The 23,089-nt window shown below is 42.8% G+C and overlaps 1 protein-coding gene across 1 annotated transcript in view; it reads right to left on the bottom strand.

Annotated features, from left to right (window-relative positions):
* Window positions 1–23,089, bottom strand: part of FRAS1 (Fraser extracellular matrix complex subunit 1) — a gene marked incomplete at its 3' end in the record, with an annotated part of 462,769 nt that overhangs the window by 18,699 nt on the left and 420,981 nt on the right. The window contains exons 59-67 of the mRNA XM_082837588.1: window positions 22,768–22,973; window positions 19,043–19,199; window positions 16,666–16,866; window positions 14,933–15,120; window positions 13,213–13,488; window positions 9,113–9,345; window positions 6,767–6,927; window positions 4,291–4,505; window positions 1,029–1,179 (exon numbers count right to left, since the gene is read on the bottom strand). Coding sequence (XP_082693714.1) covers window positions 1,029–1,179; window positions 4,291–4,505; window positions 6,767–6,927; window positions 9,113–9,345; window positions 13,213–13,488; window positions 14,933–15,120; window positions 16,666–16,866; window positions 19,043–19,199; window positions 22,768–22,973 — 1,788 coding nt within the window. The remainder of the gene's footprint in view (window positions 1–1,028; window positions 1,180–4,290; window positions 4,506–6,766; window positions 6,928–9,112; window positions 9,346–13,212; window positions 13,489–14,932; window positions 15,121–16,665; window positions 16,867–19,042; window positions 19,200–22,767; window positions 22,974–23,089) is intronic.

The raw sequence follows: 23,089 nt of genomic DNA, 5'->3' as shown, positions 1-23,089 counted from the left end.
TGACCCAGAGTGTGAAAACTCCCTGAAGTTTTTTTCCTATGAGAAATATAAAGCAAATAAATGATTTGAGCTTAAACCATTAACAGAAGGAAGGACTGTATTTTCCATTACTAGAAGTGAAACCCTATTTAAAGAAATCTCCTCAGATCAAGTCACTCTGCCTCAGATCAAGTAAATCACCACCAGGGAGGGAGAGAGGAAGAATGGGATCAATAAAATAAGGGCAAATGAGCTTGGGGTTGTATTTGAAGTATAGGACACTGAAAATGGGGAAAAAGCAAAAATCAACTCAGTGATTAGAATGAGTGGAGGAGAGACTCATGGAGTTTTAGGGGACATTCATGGGGCAGCAGTGGGAGAAGGTGGGTCTCACAAGAGAGGTGTGAGTTCCTAGCTGAAGGGTTGTCACCAAGCCAGGCCCTGGCGGGCTGAGGGCTCCTCTCAAAGAGAGCCATAACAGAGACAAGCCTGAGGGGAAGGTCATTTAAAAATATTCAGCATTGCAGTCTTTGAAGTAAAAATAGGGTTAAAATCCCTACTTTAAAAAATGCAACAAAAGAGCAAACTCGATGCCAAGTGAATAAAATGACCCAGGTTATTCTTGATATATTTTTCCATTTCTGTACATCTGATTTCAAGACCCTTTGCTTCTTAAACAACATGAATGACACCATTTTTACCTAGGAGAAAGTGAACATGACTATATTCCAAAGAACGCACACTCGTGCGAACCCCCTTACGGGCAGTATAGGACCTGTCACTTGCCGCCCTCTACTCTGGGCCCCTCGCTCTCTGGACTGAATGTATCATGATGCTGGATGCCTTCCAGCATCAACTTTTATCAACATCATTCTTTTTCAGGTACCACAGGTCTATATACTTTTTAGACTTTACCTGTCTCTCCTTTGACTGCATATAGGATAACAGGATGAGGAATGCAGCCACTGTTAAAAGTCTCTACTTTTTTTTTTTTCTGTTAATCTTGCTTGAGCATAAGGTAAGACTCGTTAAGATGTCAGTGGGTATACCTGTTCTCCAGAGAACAGTGTCATAGAAGAAGGAAAACTCCATCTCGGTGTGGTGCTCCAAGGAGGCCCAGCCCCTGGGGGCTGTCACGTAGATGTAGGACACGTACAGAGGCACGTGCACTGTCAGGAACGATTGAGCAGAGTCTCTCACCTGCCAAGCAAGCAGCGTGCACGCAGAGAGGGTTATTTCTCTCCAGGATGAAAAGGCATATGAACATCACATCTTGGTTCAATCTTCATTCTCTCAGTCACTTATTCAGTATTAATCAAGTGCCCATGATTGTGCCAGGCACCAGGCTAGGAACTGGGTCCTCAGCAGTGGAAAAAACCCAAAATCACTGCCCTAATGGAAGCTACAGCCTAGTAAACGCGATACATAAATTAAAAGATAAAGTAAACAAAGGGATGGGAAGTGGCCAGTGCTTCTTTAGATAAGATAATCTGGGAAGGCTTTCCTGAGGAGGTGACACTTAAACACACTTTTGAAGTGTGAGAAGCTTTGCCTACACTGTTCATTTGCTGGAAGCCTTGGCTGAGATTTTTCAGGCATCACAGTTATCCACAAAGGAGCAGGGCAGATCTGGGATCTACTGTCAGCACACAGTCCCTGGCTGACCTTTGACTGCATATAGTTTCCAGTGAGCTGTGGGAGAGCATGAAGCAACCCTAACTGGGAGGATGCCCAAGCCTGGATCCTTGGATGAACATGAGGCTGACTTGGATGTTTTAGTGAGTACTTACATCTCCTCCAAAGGGAAATAAGGTCGTGGGATTTGGATATCATACCTATGAAACTTACCGACTGACAGCTCAGAGTTTCGCGTACTTGGATAATTTCCCATCCCATTCCACGCTTTGTTGAAATAATTTTGAAAAGGCAGCACATCACACTTCCAAGGGAACCTTTTTCTAAAGGGGTTCCTGTTACTGCTATTAATTCGGCTCTGTAACTTTCATTTTACTATGCAATTAACAAACAAAAACTCAATTGAAAGATAACACAATATAAGCAGAAGCTTTCATGAAGAAGATAACTGTGTATATGTGTGTATGAGTAGGGGAGTTGGTGTATTCGCTTTTAAATGTGTTCTATATTTTCCTCCATAAATACATATTTCCTTTATAACCAAAAAGCTTCGTTTAAAACTATTTTATTTTGTCATTGGCCAAATGCTATAATACACTATGGAACTTACACACATTTTTTTATTTGAAAATTCTTTACCCAGGTAAAGTGTTTCCATGGGTAGTTAATGGAAAGAGCCGAATGCTTTATCAATATTTAGAACATCAAACTTTATTTTTCCAAAATATTCTTTCATATTCAAAGTTGCCAGTTGGATTCCAAATTTCTCTTTAGACTCCACTAATTCCATATTCACTTAAAAATCTTTTGTGAAATGCCTTACTCTGTCTTCTTTAAAAAATTTCCAGATTTTATCTGGGTTTCGCACCATGTCCTGTCCCCTTAATATACAGGTGTTATTAAATATGCTTGCCCCAATCTCATCATTGTTGATATTATAACCTCCATAAATTTTCTAGCTGACTGGCAAAATTAAGTTTTCCTCTGTTTCTGTTTATTCTCCTTTAAATTCATATTACTTACTAATCCTTAAAAAGAAAAAAAACAGCCATTATATTTACTGCACAATTATTTTGTGCCAGACACTGCTAAAATGCCTTCTCATTTGAGATAGAGACAATTTCAGATGAGGTTCAGAGAGGTTATGTCTCATCCAACTCTGCTGATATTTGATAAAGAAATATGAACTAGGGCTTGTGTCTAAGTTCTATATTCTTTCTACCATATATCACCTGTTTCAACTATTTTTAAAGAGGCAGACAACAGTGAAGTACTTCTGTGTATATATTCTTTCTCTATTGGTTTAAGAAGTAGGACATATATGATAAAAATTCCTTGTCTTTGTGATTTTTTTTCTTTTTTTTCCTTTTTTTTTGCGGTACGCGGGCCTCTCACTGTTGTGGCCTCTCCCGTTGCGGAGCACAGGCTCCGGACGCGCAGGCTCAGCAGCCATGGCTCACAGGCCCAGCCGCTCCGCAGCACGTGGGATCTTCCCGGACCAGGGCATGAACCCATGTCCCCTGCATCGGCAGGCGGACTCTCAACCACTGCGCCACCAGAGAAGCCCGTCTTTGTGATTTTTAAGCATATGCTGAATAAAAATATCCAGAACTGTAATTAAAGTCATGGAGAACAGAGAACACTAATTTTTGAGGGGCCAGAGGAAGAAACAATCATTCAGCTTTGCATTTTTGAAAGTGAATGCAGGTTATGCAATTGCAGAAACAGAAAGAAAACCTAAGACTGCCTTAAAATTCTGTTCAGTAGAGGGCGCTAGTATAAACAAAATGAGAGTTAACCAAAATGAGAGGCATCTCAAGAAATCAAAATGAATTTTACCCAAAGAAACTTCTGTAAAATGATTACTCTAAGTCCCTCTACAGGTTCCCTTCTTGCAGTGTGGTTAAACCTGATTTGAAGTGAAGAACAAACATCTGATTTTTAGTTCATTGAGATAACTACTCAGAATTGGGTAGAACCAATTTTCCCGTGAGGACGCATTAGCCTAGTCCCTTTGATATAACGGCCCTCCTATGACTATGACTTCTTGCGGTAACAGTTTTTTTTTTTTTTTTGGTTACTGATGTTTAACGACTATTAAACATTTTAAAAGTGTCTATTTTCACAAGGGTTGTCAGTTAGGCATAGGTTTGGAATAGGTATGAAAGCAGGGTGTTTTCGACAGTTTACCTCTCCATGCTCGAGACAACAGTGCTCTACTTGTCTGCGGAAAGACAGGGCACTCCACCTGTCATTTGGACTCATTTCCCCATGTGGGGAGAACACAACGACTTAGTAATAACTTTCCCATCAAAGGTAAATCTTTTTGGCTTTCCAAAATATACCCAGAGGAAAAAACATATATACCTAGAGGAGTAAAACTATTAGATTTTTATATAAATGACTGTGCCAGATAGTTAATTTTCTTCATCTTAATTGAAACATTTTCCACATTAATTTTCCAGTTAATTGATTTAGAGGACCTTGCGGGGCTCACTCTGGCCACGATGCTGCTAAGGGCTCTCTTGAGGGACTTATAAAGAAAACTCCCTTGGTCTGTGCGGTTCTGGGGCCGACAGGATGCAACGTGCCAGCTGAAGTGCTTCAGGAATGAACAAAGTTTCACATGACACCCAGATGCACGCAGCCTTCAGACAGACCCCCGGGGGCACCCACCTGGAAGTCGGCAGTTACAGACCCCCCACAGACGTCAATTAGCTCCGTCATATCGTAATAGGCATCAAACGTCCAGACACAGCTCTTCAGGTTCAGGTGTTTGTAGAGCTGGATGGTCTTGGGCTCCCGCACGCTGGCATCAAACTGGAAGGGGCGGTCGTAGCCAGGCCCCAGGGCCATGCTGTCGTGGACCCTGTCGTCCAGGAACCCTGCCTCTGCAGGGGAGGGAGGAGCAAGGAACAGTAACTCAGTCTGTGGACTTGCCCTTTGCCCAGGAGCTGGGTAGGGAGAGAAGACACATCCTTGGGACATGAGACAGCTTTCCCTCTACCTGAGACCATTAGTAGAGCAGCTCAGGGCTCCCAACGCAAGGTTGGTGGGAATGCGAGGGGAGTTTGTAATCTGCCTCCCGTCATGTGCTAAACAGAGTGATTGGGTTCACAGACTCCCGGAAGAGGCTGCAGGAACCAGGGAAGAAAAGGTGAACAGACGAGACCAAAAATGAAGAAGCCAGAGCTCCGTGGCCCTCGTATGTCTAGGAAAAGAAAATACCCTGAAGCTCTGCCTCTCACACCCGGCCAGTCTGGTTCGATGCTTCACAATCAGTTCTTTTTGTTTTTGCGGTACGCGGGCTTCTCACTGTTGTGGCCTCTCCCGTTGCGGAGCACAGGCTCCGGACACGCAGGCTCAGCGGCCATGGCTCACGGGCCCAGCTGCTCCGCGGCATGTGGGATCCTCCCGGACCGGGGCACAAACCCGTGTCCCCTGCATCGGCAGGCGGACTCTCAACCCCTGCACCACCAGGGAAGCCCCACAATCAGTTCTTGAAGAAATGGATTTAGTATACGGAGAATTTGTTGATGAATTATTATCATTATTTATTTTTGAAAGCACAGTATTTAAGATCAATTTATTTCATTATGAATTGTTATTTTTTAAGATCAATTTTTAAAAAATAGCTTTTATGGAGAGCCAGCAAAGAAACATCTGACTACCTCCCCTGCCTCTTATGGTTTCTGATCTCTTGGAGAAAAAAGTCTTAATTTTGTGTTAATGAGTAGATAGCTCGCTAATTATGCTTGACGAAACTTCCCCTGCTACAGGCAAAAATCATTGGATCAAATGCTGCCAGGCAACTGAACTGTTCTAAATTAGCGAAGACCTTTATGCAGCAGAGAGCTGAATACAGATACAATTTTAGAATATTAGGGTTAAAATTTGTATAGTACTCAAAGCAACTATAGTATTCTGAAAGAGCTGATGCATTTCTTAGAATGTTTGACACCAGCACCCAGCCCTCTGCCCCACAAGGACTAAGGTCTCAGTTAACATGTGTTGAATTTAATTGTGTTTAAGTAGGAAGAGGTGCAAACTTTCAGCCTATAAACATGGTATGTTTCTTTCACTAGCTTGCATAGGTGGACCAATTAAACTTTCATCTGTAGCTCAGTGATTTACAAATCATTTACACTCCACTAATTTCTACTGTATAAAGACCATCACTACCCAAAGTGATGCTTAATGAATATGGAAGAGCACATAAATGCTTTTCTATCTTCCAAAACACTGTTAAATGATTCATCAGGTGTGAAGGGAGGAAATGCACGTTTAGTGTGCACTTGCTAAGGTGAATGGAAGTGGACAGGATTCTCTGTAAAGTAAAATGTCTGCCCTGCTGAACACGGAGATGCGCTACCGCAGCTGTCAGCTCCGTCGGGCCTGCATCAGCTGCAGAGCCCGAGGTCACACTCTTGCTTGAGCAGTCTGCATTCAAGGACTGAGAGAGGTCAGGTAGAGAGGTCTGTCCATTGGGGCTGTCCCAGGACAAGCTTGACGGATGGGCTCTCTCCAGAGCTCCCTGAAGAGGCGTTTCATCGGCTGCACTTCAGGCTGACTTCGCCCTCGGCCCAATCCTGCTTCCTCTCCTTCCCTTTAGGAGATGTGGGTCCCTAAATAAACGTTTCACACCCCAAGCTCCACCTCAGCTCCTGCCCCCGGAGAACCATCCTATAACATCTAACATCTGCATGTGAGCTTTCTAAAATGCTGAGATGATGGGATTTTAGAGCACAGATCCAAACACGGGAGAAGGAAGGAGCTAAAATTTACCAAGACGGGCGCTTTAAAAATGTAGACGCACTTAATCCCCACCTTGCTTGGTAGCAGTTGTTATCCTCATGTTACAGATAAGAAAGCAGTTGGCTCACAGCTGTCCAGCTATTTTTGTTCAGTTGTATAAGGAGTGGAATAGGCACGTTCAACCTGTCAGTTTCATTCCACGCTCCCTGTTTTTTCCTGTTTACTTCACTGTCCGAGCTGCCTGTGTTTGGTTGCTTGCTAAGGAGGAAATCCACTAACCATGCAGATTTTGAGGACCAGAAAACACGAAAAGCAGAGTGCACTTAGCCATATTCCTAAGGGTCACTGCAATGGGCTGGGCTGGGCTGGGCAAACCAGCAGGGGACTCTTCCCTTACCTGAGATGCCTCTCAGGTCACGGGTGGTGACGAGATTGGAGCAGACGTGCTGGTGTCTGTAGATGGACTCAGATAGTAGAAAATGCAAGTTGTGCAACGGCATGGTGGAGATAAGGGGCAGCATTCCATCCTGGTGTGGGATCTGCACTGAAATGTGGATTCTAAGGGAAAAAATAGGGTAGGAATCAGTGTTTAGGTGCCCGCTATAAGCAGTTAATATGGTACATTTCTTTCTCATAACTCAATTTGTCTTCATCAATGAATACCAATTTTTCTTTTCTGAAGCTTTCCATGTAGGATTTCTCTCTGAACATGAGGGTATGATGTGCATGTAGGGTTATTCTCCTCTCTCCAGCCCCCAGGAGATCCTCCAGACTCAGGACTGATAGCAATCAAGAATCATAGATTTTTTTGTGTGTGCGTGCAAGAAAAGATAACATCACAATCACAAATGACTTTATAGCTTTCTTCTGCTTTAAGTGGAAGCTTTGTTTCCTCATGAACTAAAGCCCAGTGACTGACACAGGTACTGCTGCCCTTCTCTGTCACCGTGAGTGTCGGTGGAGGTTGCGGTCGCCGCATATTTTTTTTTAAAGTATTTGTGCCAAAAAGACATCACTGAGTTCTTAAACACTAAGGCCAGTATCCATACCCAGGAAAAAAGCCTACAAATAGTAATAAACCACTATTCATAGGTCTCTCCCCAACTTAAGGAGCCTTCCCTCCCCTCTCCCCCTGCAGTCCAACAAGGCCACCAGGCCTCACTGGCATCAATCTGCAGTAAGCTCTGCCTTGATCTCCATCCTTCCACATTTAGGTGCCTCTGGACCAGGAAATCTGTAACTTGTTTATATTGGCTGCTATTTCTTGTGTGCTTTCAGACTCTTGTTTATATTGCCTCTCCACTATGAGGGCAAAGGCCCATTTCCTTCCCTTCTTTTGTTTCTCCAGAGCCTGTAGTACACAATTCTAAATAAAATATGAGCTTAATAAATATTGCAACACAACAGAACTGTACTTAGGGGCTGCCATTTTTTTCACGGCACAAGTTTAAATTTTCAGCATGTTTATTGAGGGTGCGTTTTGAGTTTCTACAGCTTGCCTCCCAGAAAAAAAGACTCACGTTTTAAAGAGGAATCAGAACCTCAGAACATGAACAGGATGGCTCTTTTGCTAGGAAGGGGTCAGTAGTAACCCTGGGCACTTCTGTTATTGCTTTTTAACAAAAATAAATTTCATTCTGTTAGAAAAAAAGAAGGATTTGCATATTCTTGGCTCCACATTCAAATTTTTTTTCATGCAAATGAACCCCTTTCTCTGAACTCAGTTGCTCATAAAGGCACATGCATAAATACTATGAGGTTTAATGAATATGTATAACCTACACGGATTCTTTTTTTTTTGCATGCAAAAATGAAAGCATCCATTTTCCAACAAAATCATAGTGGCACAGGGAAAAAATAAAAGCACATCTGTCCATTGACTTACAATTTACACAGTGTTATTACTCATTTGCTCACTGGATACTTAGTGAGCGCCTCTTAGCTGCCAAGAAGCACTGTTCTAGGCAGAGGGGATGCAAAATAAACAGTCATGTTCCCTGCCACCATCATCTCCTGGGGCGACAAGGAGAGAATGAATAATGATAACGCTCTGAGAGAGGCAGACATGGGTACCAGAAAAGCCGGAAGGAAGAGCTTCCAAATTAAATTGGGGGAAATGATGGAAAAGTTCCTAGAAGAGATGACATGGGTTAGCTAGAGTGGGACAATCGGATTTAACGACGCTGAGTGGAAGGGAGCAGGGGAGAGTTGGAGCCAGGAGTAGCCACACGGCGGAGGCATGCCACCTGAGTCTGAAGCCCTGAGAAGTTACACATGATTCCCTGTGAGTGGCCTGGCAGGTGAAAATGACAAGGTGAGGGAAATGAGGCTAGGAAGATAACAAGGGGCCAGATCTTAGGGGGCCTTCAAAGAATATAAACGTTTTCTGAAGCACTCATCACCACTGTTCTTTTATTTATTTATTTATTTTTGCGGTACGCGGGCCTCTCACTGTTGTGGCCTCTTCCGTTGCGGAGCACAGGCTCCGGACGCGCAGGCTCAGCGGCCATGGCTCACGGGCCCAGCCGCTCCGCGGCATGTGGGATCTTCCCGGACCGGGGCACGAACCCGCGTCCCCTGCATCGGCAATCAGACTCTCAACCACTGCGCGAGCAGGGAAGCCCCACCACTATTCTTATTTTGCAGAAGCATCACTCATTGATCTGTCCCACCCAGAAAACACAGAAAGCATATCTGGAGACTCCCTCCGCCATCTCCTCGCGGAAGGAACCACCTGCCTGACCTGTTGGGATGCTCCTTGTGTTTGACGTCCAGGTATTTCAAGTTCGCGATGAAGGACTGAGCCTGGAAGCCTCGGGCTGTCCCAGCCACCACTGGGGTGTGGCAGATCGCACTGCCTGTTCCGATGGTAACAATGTTGCTCCTCAAGGGGGTCCCCACGTGGCCCACCTTGTCCACAGCCTTGGCCACACAACGTACATGGAACCTCCGGCTGAAGTAAATGCTGTCCAGGACCTACCAGGAAGAATAAAGCACCTCAGACGTGTACACTACTTCAACAGCTCCCCACACGTACCTTCTGGGTGATAGGCCACCCCAATTCTTGGTACCAGGTAATCTGTGAAGACTATTGTCGACTGAAAAAAAATGCACAGCCTAAAAGTTGAGTTCTGTTTTATTCGGCGGGCAAAACTGAGGACTTAAGCTCGAGACACAGCAACTCGGATAATTCTGAGAGACCTGCTCCAAGGGGCAAGGGGGGTGGGGGGAGCCAGGATATAGAAGAGTTTTTGCAACAAAAGACCAGTAGTTCAAACATCAAAAGCTTACTCTTAAGTAAAGAAAACCAGATACCTCAAGTTAAGGAATTGAGCACTTTCCTATGTTTGGGAAGATGCAAGGGTTTAGGCTCACTGAACTCATTCCTTTGATATGCACCTCAGCTACCTGGGGCCAGTATCCTGTGTTTTCTCATCCCGAGTCTCCTCAGGGTGCACCATCGGCTATAGTGGCTGATGGCTGTCACATCCTTTGCTTACTGACATGGCAGGCAGCATTCTTAGTCCACACCATCCCCCATCCATCCCTCCATCTGTCCACTTATCTATCTATCTATCCATTGATCTATCCATCCATCCATTCATTTACCACATAAGTACTGACTTTCTACCAGGAGTCAGGCACCAGGGACAGAGCAGTGAGTACGTAGAGCCTAAGGTGGTAAGTTAGGTAACTAACAAGTTGACAGATGTGTAGCAAGAGCCCAGAGATGACTAGTTCCCTGTGACAGTTGTTCTCTTTATATATTAGGTTCAGCATAAGAACCACTTAACTGGTTTTCAGCACTTCCAGCAAGACTGGTTGCCTCCAAGTCACTTTCGCTGAGGGCATGGTATCAGGATACAGAGGAAAGATACTTCTTTTCTAGGAGTTCTTAGTCTTCTTTCCTCCCTAATTCTATTCCCTCCCTCACCTCCCACTTAATTACTACACATGTTGCAAGGGTTACAATAACATGCAGACTTGAAGTTAGAAGTTGGCCTCTGACACCTACTTGCCTTTTTAAAAAAATAATAACTTTATTATTTTTTTAACTTTTTATTTTATATTGGAGTATAGTTGATTAACGATGTTGTGTTAGTTTCAGAGGTACAGCAAAGTGATTCAGTTATACATATACATATATCTATTCTTTTTCAAATTCTTTTCCCATGTAGGTTGTTACATAATATTGTGCACCTACTGGCCTCTGAAAGTCTTTCTACAGATTCTCTCATGCTCCCAGACATACAGAATCCATAAGCATGCTTAACCCAATGCATGCAGAGGCAACATAGGTCACCAAAACTCTATAGGTTATGAGTGCATAGACACAGGGAAATACATAACAAGAAAAACGAATTAGTAGTTCTGTGTGCCATAGACCTCCCACAAAGCAATCATACAAACTTATAAATTCTACTCATGGAAACAATTTTCACTGAAATCCATTAAAAATTAAAAATGGAAGATTTTTCCATTAAAATGTTTTAATTAGCTGCCAACACTTTATTTATTTATTGATACATGGACTTTGTTCAGAAGGGATTTGAGGCATCTTACAAAAATGCATGCAGTACAATGGTATTAAATAAATAATTGAAGAAATGAAGATAGAGCAAAGGAAACAGGGGTAAAAGTGTTAGTCACCAATTCATTGCAAGAAGGAAAACTGAAACATGAAGTAAAATCATAAACTTGGTACCTGTTACAAATGTATATTTGGCTCAAATCAGATGAAACCCCTTCATGGTTTTGTTGAACAGAGAATTAGATACATATGGAACAAGACGCTGTCTTGCCATTTACATTTTTAATAATAATAAAAAAGATAATTTAAATTCAAACTAGGTTATATTGCAAAATGAATATTTTGGCCTTTCTGATTAAGCTGTGTCAAAGACAACGGACATGAAGGACCTGCTTTATCCAAAGCCTCCCGTGTCCATCTAACAGCTCTCCTCCACTAGGGCCCCATCCACACGAGGCACTTTTTTTTTTTTTTTTTTTTTTTTGCATTACGCGGGCCTCTCACTGTTGTGGCCTCTCCTGTTGCGGAGCACAGGCTCCGGATGCGCAGGCTCAGCGGCCATGGCTCACGGGCCCAGCCGCTCCGCGGCATGTGGGATCTTCCCGGACCGGGGCACGAACCCGTGTCCCCTGCATCGGCAGGCGGACTCTCAACCACTGCGCCACCAGGGAAGCCCCACACGAGACACTTCTTAAAGTGAGAACAAACGGTGGGTTTGTAGGGAAAAATCTAGAGAAATTCAGTCTGAAGGAAATTTCTGATTTCCAAACTTATTAATGGCACTCATTTCAGCCAAAAATTATTAAATGCTTATTATGTGCCAGATACTCTGCGGAGCCTGACTCTCCACTGCTTACAGCTCTTCCTCTGAAGAACTTCATTGGCGTGAGGAGCAGAGTCAGAGTGATGGACTGTTTCCTGAGGTCGGGAGAACCACCACTGTTGACTGCTCTCTGATGGTGGCAGGCGTGTGGGTCTGGCCTCCTAACTTGCTGAGGACAGCAACTGCATTTGGAACCTCTTTTCATGTCCTCTCACAGGGCTTTGAAAAATGCTGATCACTTAGCAAGTATCCTCTCATCTTGTTTAATAACTGGTCCCTACTATGTGCCATCAATGTGGTGGCTCTTTTGGGATGGACATACAAGTGTGGGAGAACCCTCGGTCCACGTCCTTAAGTTTATACCCTACTCCTTACTGAATGGTGTAAGAGATATGAAAAGAACAGTAATCCTTAATTGTACTTACCTGGGATCTTTGACTTACTTCATTTATAGATCACTTTTATTTTTTATTTATTTTTAATTTTTAAAAAAATTTTTAATTTTTTTTATACAGCAGGTTCTTATTAGTCATCAATTTTATACACATCAGTGTATACATGTCAATCCCAATCGCCCAATTCAGCACACCCCCACCCCCACCCCCCACCACTTTCCCCCCTTGGTGTCCATACGTTAGTTCTCTACATCTGTGTCTCAATTCCTGCCCTGCAAACCGGTTCATCTGTACCATTTTTCTAGGCTCCACATATATGCGTTAGTATACAATATTTGCTTTTCTCTTTCTGACTTACTTCACTCTGTATGACAGTCTCTAGATCCATCCACGTCTCAACAAATGACCCAATTTCGTTCCTTTTTATGGCTGAGTAATATTCCATTGTATATATGTACCACATCTTCTTTATCCATTCGTCTGTCGATGGGCATTTAGGTTGCTTCCATGACCTGGCTATTGTAAATAGTGCTGCAATGAACATCGGGGTGCATGTGTCTTTTTGAATTATGGTTTTCTCTGGGTATATGCCAGTAGTGGGATGGCTGGATCATATGGTAATTCTATTTTTAGTTTTTTAAGGAACCTCCATACTGTTCTCCATAGTGGCTATATCAATTTACGTTCCCACCAACAATGCAAGAGGGTTCCCTTTTCTCCACACCCTCTCCAGTATAGATCACTTTTATATATCTGATGTGTCAATGACCTTGTCAAGTGGATTAAGTGGACTTGGTATTTTGTAGATAGGAAACTGAGACTCAGTAGGTTAAGTGAACTCGTAACATCGTGTAGTTAAAAACAGACAGAATCAAGGTTTGTAAACAGGTTGTCTGAGTTATCAGCCTAGTTCTCTTTCTACTACACCATATTACCTTTCCTTATATGTAAGAATAAAAAGATTGTGTGTGTACTCTGTGTACCTGCTTATTTGTTTATTTTATACCAAATGCCATGCAGGGACCTTAAGAAATTTGATAGAGTTGGAGTAACAGAGAGAAACGCCAGGTCTCTCCCTCCGCAAACAGACCTACCATGTGGTTGACACTGGTGAATGGCGTGTTGTCAGTGATGGTCTCAAAGGGAGACCGGGCCCCGTTGCCATCAGTGGGGGTGGCCACTTCCCAGCTGAACTGCACAGACGTCTGGTTGATGCCAGCCTCATTGCAGCGCTCCTTCATGATGGCATACTTGGGGAAATGGGGGTCGCAGGGGGTGACACAGACCAGCGGGTAGCCCGGGGAGGGGGATTTCTTGACTCCCTCCTTGGTAACCTCTTCCACATGGTCATAGTCAGCAAGTGTGACAACCTGCAAAGGAGCAACAAAGCTTCAGCCCCGGGTGGGTATCGGGAAGGTCAGAGAACCAAGGCTCCCTTCCCCAGAGATTCAGGAGATCACTTAACTCCTAGGGATTCTTTAAAATATAGCAGAAGTTTTAACAATGCTTGGCCAGGCGTCCCTAAAAGATACTGCAGATCTTTAATGGTGGAGAACATCTTCCTCCCCCGTGAGCTAAAAGCTTTATTATCGTATTGCTCTCATTCCTAATTCAGAGCCCTATCACTCGTGTGAAACATACTCTCCCCTCCCCCCATACACAGTAACTAAAACTATATCATAAACGGCAGTTACTAGTTTAAAGTTGCATTAAATTGTTAATGGTATGCCGTAGCACATTTGGCATAACAGGAGCAAATAAAGGTAGTATATTTCTTCCATGGTCAAAGAAGAGACACGTTTTGAAATGATCCTTTTACTCTATGAGACTAGTCGAGGGAGGTTATAAGACTTATTAAGACTAGCTCATTATCATGGGTTAAATTCTTGGCAACCTCTATGCGTTTTCCTCTTCACTGTGAAGTCGGTGCATTCATTCTGTTCATCCCCAAACTGGGAAACATGGTGGTCCATTTCTGCAGATACTTAATTCTATGCGTGTGGCGAGTATGTAGGATAATAGATGTGGGGTAATATTCCTTTTTTACTCTTCTAGGTGCCACCAAAGAAATGAGAAGATCAATTGTATTGCACCTTCTGTCTTTATCAGACTAAGGTCTCAGTATGGTTTGGTCTCACTCTTATGTCAAAACAAGGTTTCTCATCCTTGGCACTACTGACATTTGAGCCAGATAATTCCTTGCTGTTGGCGTTGTCCTGTGTATTGCAGGACGTTTAGCAGCTTCCCTGACTTCCACCCACTAGATGCTAATAGCACCTAGTGTGACAGTCATGACAACCACAGATGTCACCAGACATTGCCAAGTGTTCCCCAGAGGTGATGGGAGTGAGGGATTTGGGGGAAAGGACAAGAGCCCTCGCTCTTGGTTGAAAATCACTGTGTTATGGGGAGCGGGAAGGGTAAGCTGGGATGAAGTGAGGGAGTGGCATGGACTTATATACACTACCAAGTGTAAAATAGATAGCTAGTGGGAAGCAGCCACATAGCACAGGGAGATCAGCTCGGTGCTTTGTGACCGCCTGGAGGGGTGGGATAGGGAGGGTGGGAGGGAGACGCAAGAGGGAGGAGATACGGGGATACATGTATAAGTACAGCTGATTCACTATGTTACAGCAGAAACTAACACACCATTGTAAAGCAATTATACTCTAATAAAGATGTTAAATAAAAAAAAGAAAAGAAAATCACTGTGTTAGAAAAATGAAGACGTGCAGCATTGGAAGTCCTGCTTCTCTCAAGTTCTTATCTAATTACTAGGACATAAGCAACGATCCTTTGGGTTGAGAGACTCACAATGGGCGGCGCTGGCAGGATGAGGCTCCCTGACACCTCCTGGTCTAGAATCGTCACTGTGGCAGTGGTCACATCACCAAGAACAGCTTCCACTGGGTCATCCGGGCCAAGGACGAGAGAGAACGATTCATGCCACTCCCGGTCTTCATTGGACAGGATCTCAACTTTAAAGAAGATATGATCCACACCTTCGCCAAGGACAGAACAAAGAGGGCAAAGGTCCTCATGAGTGACCCACTTAAGACAGTGCAGGTTGGCACTGCTGAGGCTTTATGTTGATATACGCCCTTTCCTTTCAGAGGTTTCCTATCAATGTAGTGGCTGCTTATCACGTTAGCTCCATCTCAAGTGAGGAATCGTTTTCTTGGTCAAATTCCACCTGTGGTGGAGGCTCAGTACCGCAGATTTACTATGCAACGCCATATGAGGATTAATGGCCCCCGCCTGACACTAGCTGGTGGTAATAAAAATCTATGATTCAAAATACGCTCCACCCTGGCTATGAGGTTTTTTGCCTAACTTTTCTTTCCCCTTTACATTTAGGCATGAGCTCCTGTGCGGCAGAGTGCTTGTACACCATCCTTCAAAGCTGTCTCCTGGGGACCGATAGCTCAAGGGCTACCTACCAGGCCATTTCTGCAAAGACAATAATGTGAAGGTTTGGCAGCCTGGAACGGGGAGGATTAGAGCTTAGAAACCCCCTTCCTTTTCTGTAAAGTGATTCTGTGAAGGTGCAGATATCTCGGGCAGTAGTCAAGGTGCCCTTCTTCCTCTCCTATAGACATCTGGGCTAGGTTACTTCTAAGACCTGCCTTTCCCCCAGATGCTTATGCAGAAAAGGAAAAAGCTAAGACACTTGGAAGAGAGGTCCTTGTGATGATGTGGAGGAAGGGCACCTACCTTCCCTGTAAACACGAACCAGACGCATAGGGATGGAGCCGAAAGCCCTCTGAAGCTCCGGTGGGTGACAGGGACATACAGAGACCGCCCCCCTCCACTTCCAAGGGAGTCATTTTCTCCCTCCACTTGCTAAGACACCTCTGAAAAGGCCTTCTATCACTTTTGCCCACTTCTGGCTACATCACACATGGTGGCAGGCTCTATAACAGCCTTTTCACCTTATACTGCTCCATAAAGTTCTGGGAAAAAGCCAAGCATACAATTCAACTCCTCCTCTGTCTCATTCCTTCCATTAAATAAATATATCAGACAGTTAAACAGCTGGTTGTGACCTGAATCCCATCCTTCTTCCCTGACTCATCTTCATAGCATCTCCTAGTAGATGTCAAACCACTTGAGCATGGAGATTGTGCCTTCTGGGTTTAGTAATCCCCGAGGGGCTCAGCACAGTGGTTTGTACCAATGCTTGCTGAATGACAAACATTCAAAAATATACAAAAAATCATGTATATTTTTAAAAAATCAAGTGCCCTCCTTGCTCAACCAAATCATAGGCTAACGACAGCAGCAACAAAAAATCCTTTTGAATGAGCCAAAATGCCTAGGATGTTCTGAAGTGAAGCATTTCTTTGGCCTTTTTCTTTCTTTACCATGCCATTTTTACTAATTAGAGAATTTAAAGACTCCCACAATCTCAAATGTGTGCTTAATAAGTACTTCACGCTGTTGGAAATACTGTTTCTTTCATTTTTCTGCTCGTTCCTTTCTTCAAATATAAGATATCTGCCTCTCTCTTAAGTAAAACCTACAGATTGGGATTGGCATTCAATTACCAGGACTGAACTTTAAGATTCGGCTTTTTGGGTAATAATCCACACCAGACTGGGCCGACCCGTCCCGTGTGCTACAGCGAATCTTGGACGTCCTGTTCTGATCCCCTCTGCGGATCACCTTGATGTTCAGAATGGCCGTGGCATCTGGCCCTGAGGGTTCCCGGACTTGGTATGCAGCTTCTTCAAACTCAATGGTGGGAGCTTAAGGAAACAAGGTTAGGAAAACAAGAGCAAGTTGGAAAAGTGACAAAGAATTCCACCTCCCATGAAAACACTTTCTAATAACAAGAGGGAATTTTTCACATTAGTTAACAATACAAAGGCAAAATAGCGTGCAGTCAATAAAAATCAATCAGTATCTACCCCTAAGCAATACTTTGGAAAAAGGGATTTATCTGTGATTCTGCAGGAGTTGTTTCTCACATATTTCTTATTAAAAACAATATAGTGGAAGAAATAATTTTAAGCAGTTTGAAATGCATGATGTCCAAGTTTCCATCTAGACATTATAGCTCACAGCATGTTTTTAAATCTGTACAATTTATCAAGGGACAGAGACACAGTTAAGCCCTTGATAAATATCTATTGACTGATTCTATGAACCAACTCCTTTTCATTTATATACTGCTTAAATGTACCAAATCTCTGATCTTTTTTTTTTTTTTTTTTTTTTTGGCGGTACGCGGGCCTCTCACTGTTGTGGCCTCTCCCGTTGTGGAGCACAGGCTCCGGACGCGCAGGCTCAGCGGCCATGGCTCACGGGTCCAGCCGCTCCACGGCATGTGGGATCTTCCTGGACCGGGGCACGAACCTGTGTCCCCTGCATCGGCAGGCGGACTCTCAACCACTGCGCCACCAGGGAAGCCCATCTCTGATCTTTTGGATCCTCCCTCCCAGTGCTCTCAGCTCCCCAACGCTTAGCTTTTCCTAACTTCTCACAGGTTATTTAGTTAAGGATGAGTAGTTATAGTGACCAGCTACAACAATAATTCAGGAACACAAGATTTCCTAACACAATCTGATTTGAGGTACTATCCTCATTGCTATGGAACGATTAATTGTTGATTTTTTTTAAAAATTCAAATTATGCCTTCTTTTGTATTATATTCTCATGAGGAAGGGCAACGTGGTAGTGGTGGAGAGAGTGGGATAAGAAGATGGAAAAATTGGGAGCAATTACAAATCTTATACCACTTAAAATATAGACTCTTTCAGAAATGTCTGATGTCTCTATGTTCACTTCCCTCTTTCTCTCTCAAAAAATCAGTTCTTCCTAATTGTAGAAGATATGCTTCATTTTAGACTTCATAGTTGTTACCGTGTGCACTCTTTGAAATTGAGGTATGTCACTGTAACACAGTGTGAACTTGTTACTTCTCTGAGTTTCAGTCACTGGGTTTTCTGTGTGAACAGGAGAGGTTCACTTTTTCTGTGTGAACAGGAGAGGTTCAGGAGTTGAACCTGAGTCTCCTTGGGTAAAGGGCTAATTCAACTTCAAGGCTGGCTTTTTTCCCAATGTCCAAGTTAGTCCCTATTTTAATATTAGAAACCCTCAGAGTCTCACTGACTCTTGTGTAGATTCTAGAATCTGGTAAAATAAGGTTCTACATGCACTTTTGTTGCTTACAGCTGTGTAACTAAGAACGTAAATTATATAACTTTGCTGAGGTTCAATTTCTTTACCTATAATATAGGGATAATAACACCTACCTCAAGGGGCTACTGTCAGAATGAAATGAAATGAAATAGTATTATATGCTTAGAATGGTTCTTAGTATACAGTCAATATTCAATAAAAACAGCTGTTACTATTTGTAGTTTTATTGTCCATTTATTAAAATACCTATTTTAATAAAACAATTATGTCCCTATTTGAAACAGATTTTTGTTTTCTTTGGTGCCTGGGTCACTCTTTGCTGACACCTGACCAAAGAATTTAAGTTTTTTTAGGTTAGTAGGCCAAATCAATTAGAGAGAAGAAAACTGAGAAATTAGACTTTGCCAGAAAGGTGGCAGCGTTTTAAATCAGTTCATTGGATTCAACTGATTCTGATTGTATTTCCAATCCTGCTCTTGAATTGCAGTGACTTAAACATTTTTATTCTCTGTCTGTCCTAGCATCTCTGTCCTAGCCTTTAACCATACTTGCTCCCTATCTCTTGGTGATGTGGTAGAGAACAATGTGATTTAAAATACTGGAGCTCTGTAGACGGTGATCATTTGCTGCCAATATTTTATATAGATACTCTAAGACTGTTATCAGTAGACACTTATATAGTGCTTTCATTTTTCAAAACACCTATAATTATGTTATTGGTAAAACATCAATTCATGTCCCATCAACCTAAGAGTAACTAAAGGCAATTTCTTCCATTACCATCTTCATCATTGGATATGGTGATGGTGGCCATGTTATTCTTTCCAACTCTGGCTCCACTCCAGTGGTTCCCAAGAGGATGGCCAAGGTAGACCCTGAACTGTTCCTCAGGCTCAAACATGGAGTCATCGTGGATATAGACAGTACAGTTCTTCATCTAGAGCCAAGGGCACAAGAAAGAGTAAAATTTGCAGTGAGATATCAATAATTTGCTTGGCTTTCCCTAGAAAATGATTTTCCTTCTTTGTAGCATCAAAAAGTCAACACAGATTCAAAAATATCCCGTTTCATTTATAAAATAGAATGTTTAACAGTTCATGCCTGAGTGGACCTACCTATACGTGGAGACTTGTATTAAACATTCCAAACGATTTTGAATTATTGGTCATGAGTTATGAAAAACAACAAAATGAATCACTAAAAAGCATCTGTAGAACATCTGTGTGCTTTCCCACATTTTGCCTGGGCTCATCTGTACCTTTGTACATGTTATGTTGGTAGATTTCTGATGGTGAGGGTTTAACATATGGATTAGACTTCCTGGAGAGTTGAATGATATTCCTTTTCCTTTGTGAAAATTGAAGAATCTTATAAGGAACTCAGAAAGCCTTCCTGTTAGGCTAAAGACACCTTTAAAAGCTACAGAACTCTCAAATGTGTTGCCGAATGGTGGCTCATCTGAAAACTGAGAACTGAATGTCTGAGAACACAATCTAAATCCCTGTTGGATGAAAAGAACTCAAGTGCTTCCCAAACTGAATATTCTCTACTGAGGACTTGTCTTCTTGGCAAAACGTAAAATAAGGTCACAACATTTTATTTATTTATTTATTTATTTTTTGCGGTACGCGGGCCTCTCACCGTTGTGGCCTCTCCCGCCGCGGAGCACAGGCTCCAGACGTTTAGGCTCAGCGGCCATGGCTCACGGGCCCAGCCGCTCCACGGCATGTGGGATCTTCCTGGACCGGGGCACGAACCCGTGTCCCCTGCATCGGCAGGCAGACTCTCAACCACTGCGCCACCAGGGAAGCCCAGGTCACAACATTTTAGATAACAGAGCAGCCTCGATTGTAGAGTTATGTGATATGAAGTGTGGTTATTTTTAGTTTACCATTTTAAATTCATTATACTACCATATTGCAAAGGATATGTGGATATAGAGGTTTCACTGTCATACTTCCTAAGTCATACTAAATGGAGGGAGAATATCTCTGTGAACATTTACCTGTGGCTTGCTGACCGGGTTTTAAGTCCCTGAAGAATGTTCCCTTTTTTATCCCTACCACATCTTTCTTACAATAAGAATTTCTTTATGGAAAGCATGAATCTAGTATCGACTCTTCGGTATATCTTAAAAAATAAGACATTCTAGTGAATGACAAGTTCCAAAGCCATATTGCTTAGCATGACAAAGAAGATGACGATTCCAAAATGTGCTTACGAATGAGAGATTGCCATGTGGGTAACATCTAGACTATTAAGCTGTGTTTTCTTTTTCTTTTTTTTTTGCGGTACGCGGGCCTCTCACTGTTGTGGCCTCTCCCGTTGTGGAGCACAGGCTCCGGACGCGCAGGCTCAGCGGCCATGGCTCACGGGCCCAGCCGCTCCGTGGCATGTGGGATCCTCCCGGACCGGGGTATGAACCCGTGTCCCCTGCATTGGCAGGCGGACTCTCAATCACTGTGCCACCAGGGAAGCCCTAAGCTGTATTTTCTTTATAATTTTATTTAACTACAAACTGCCTCTTGGATAGGCAGAGAATCCTCTTCTGAACTTAAAACAAATACAGACATGCAGACTCAAAGCTGAAGATTGTATTTATAGTATTTATATGTGTTTTAAACACGTATTTCAACCTGTCAACAGTAAAATTCCCATAAAATACATAACTAAGACAGGGCTTTTATGAGTCATGAAGGTGTGAAAGACTTGAGAGTCTCAAATAAGGATGCTATCGATTTTTTATTTTTATTTTTTTGGTGGTAAAGAATGGAGGGAGAATCTCGGGTGACCTGGGATGTGTAAAGTCTTTTTATGCTAAAGTTCAAAAGAACTAATCATAAGGCAAAAATTTCACATGTTTGCTTATATCAAAACAAAGATTTCTGTTCAACTAAGAACACCAAGGGCAAAGGTAATAGATGAGTGACAGAGAAAGGCACTGTGTTTACGATATCTAAAACATCTAAACACCGGCAAGGATTAAGGTTACTATTTAGGATTATTAATATTAAGATCAATATTTAGAATATACAAGGAAGCACTGCAAATCAGTAAGAAAATGACAGCAGTACAATAAAATAAGGAACAAAGGATAAAAATAATAGATTTTCATAAGAGAAACTCAATGAACTAACAAGCATATAATATAGTATTAGAGAAATGCAAATTAAAATGAGATACAACTTTATACATACCAGATTAGTAAACATTAAAAGATGAGTAATTGAAAAAGTGTTGAAGAGTGTGTAGGGTTTTAGCAACACTCATGTACTGCTAGTGACACTTTGGAAAGTATTCTGATATTATTTTTTCAAATTAAGTACTTTCATGCCCTGTGGTCCAGAAATTTTGCTGCTGAGTTTTTATCCAAAGAAATCCCCACTCGGGTGTGTAAGTGGACATATAAGAGGATTTGCACTGCAGCACTGTCCGCGGTGGCAGCATGATAGGAGGTGACCGGGCACTAAAACCGAGGGTCTTCACTGTCCATTGCTGAGAGTGAATGGGTAAAAGGTAGTAAAGGCACATCATGAAATGCTAGGCAACAGTTTGAAGCAACAGATTAGATAGACACATAAATGACATGCACAAGTACTAAAACATATTGCTGAGTAAACGCAGAAAACATTCGAAGACGTATAACACAGCAGCAGTTTTAGAAATAAAAATTATATACATAAAGAACCAGACACTTCTTAAGAACAAATAGAAAATAAGAGAGATACACATTAAGTACAATCGATTGATTACCTCTGAGGTGGGGAAGGGAATGTGGCTGCAGAGTAGGGGTAAAATGAAATGAATAAATCAACAAAATAAAGAGAAGGGCCTTGAACTGACCAATGGGGACTGCATGCCTTGAAACAAGGGGTTCAACTGACTCAATCATCTGAAACTGAGATCCAATAATGGAGAAATATGATTCTCATTCAATAGATGCTTTGGATATACACACTGAGGTTGCAAGCTTTGAGTCTGATGCAGCCACACTTAGTGACTGGAGTTTCTCAGGAGTTCTTGTGTCCGTACGTATCAGTTTTCATTATATTGCCAAGAGAATACTCCACTGTCTTGAATGTGCTCAACTGAACAGGTGTTCAGTCCTGTACTATTGGTCCTATGCCAGAACGTGTGTTGCCCTGGAACAGGGGCCCAGGTATTAGAGAACTGTCTCCTCCTTCTCCAGATAACATTAGTGGAGTGTGTTCATCTCCCATGTCGGTTCAAATTAAGAGGAGTTCCCAGTCATTTGATTCTGCTAAATTCCAAAAATGTTCTACATCATCTAAATATCCCAGCTCAGCCAATGACATAGGTATTTGGTCATAAATGGGAGACAAAGAAGACAACCACATAGAAGAGATGACATTATTAAAAGAATGAACGGTTCATTAGAAACTTCCTAGGATGTTCAGAATTTGTCTAAATTACTTCACTATGGACAAATAAAAGCATCAGGGAAGGAGGGAATCCCATTGTTCAGCCACCAGGAATCCACTTACTTTCTCCCCTTTGAGAAACGTAATCCGTGAAGAGTCTGTGTTTCTTCTGTCCTCAAAGTCCTCCATGACCTGAGCTGAATGGCCCTGAGTATAGCACCTCACTGAAGACTCGTAGCTCAGGTCCCCACTCCGAATGATGGGTACGTGTAGGACACCCTCCTTCTCCTTCACTAGGAGCAAATCCTTGGCAAACTGCATGCTGGGCACTGGGTGAGCAGAAGGAAAGACGGAGGCATCGTTAGTGGGATGCTGAGGGAGCTGGCTGCCACTTGGCAGGACTGGCAGCCAGTGGGCAGGACGGCTCCACTAAGGGCCACCAGGG

This window comes from Leucopleurus acutus, assembly GCF_964270905.1.
Source record: "Leucopleurus acutus genome assembly, chromosome: 4".
NCBI classification, from domain to species: Eukaryota; Metazoa; Chordata; class Mammalia; order Artiodactyla; family Delphinidae; genus Leucopleurus; species Leucopleurus acutus.
The sequence above is the reverse complement of the archived record's forward strand: the minus strand, read 5'-3'. Positions and strand labels throughout refer to the sequence as shown.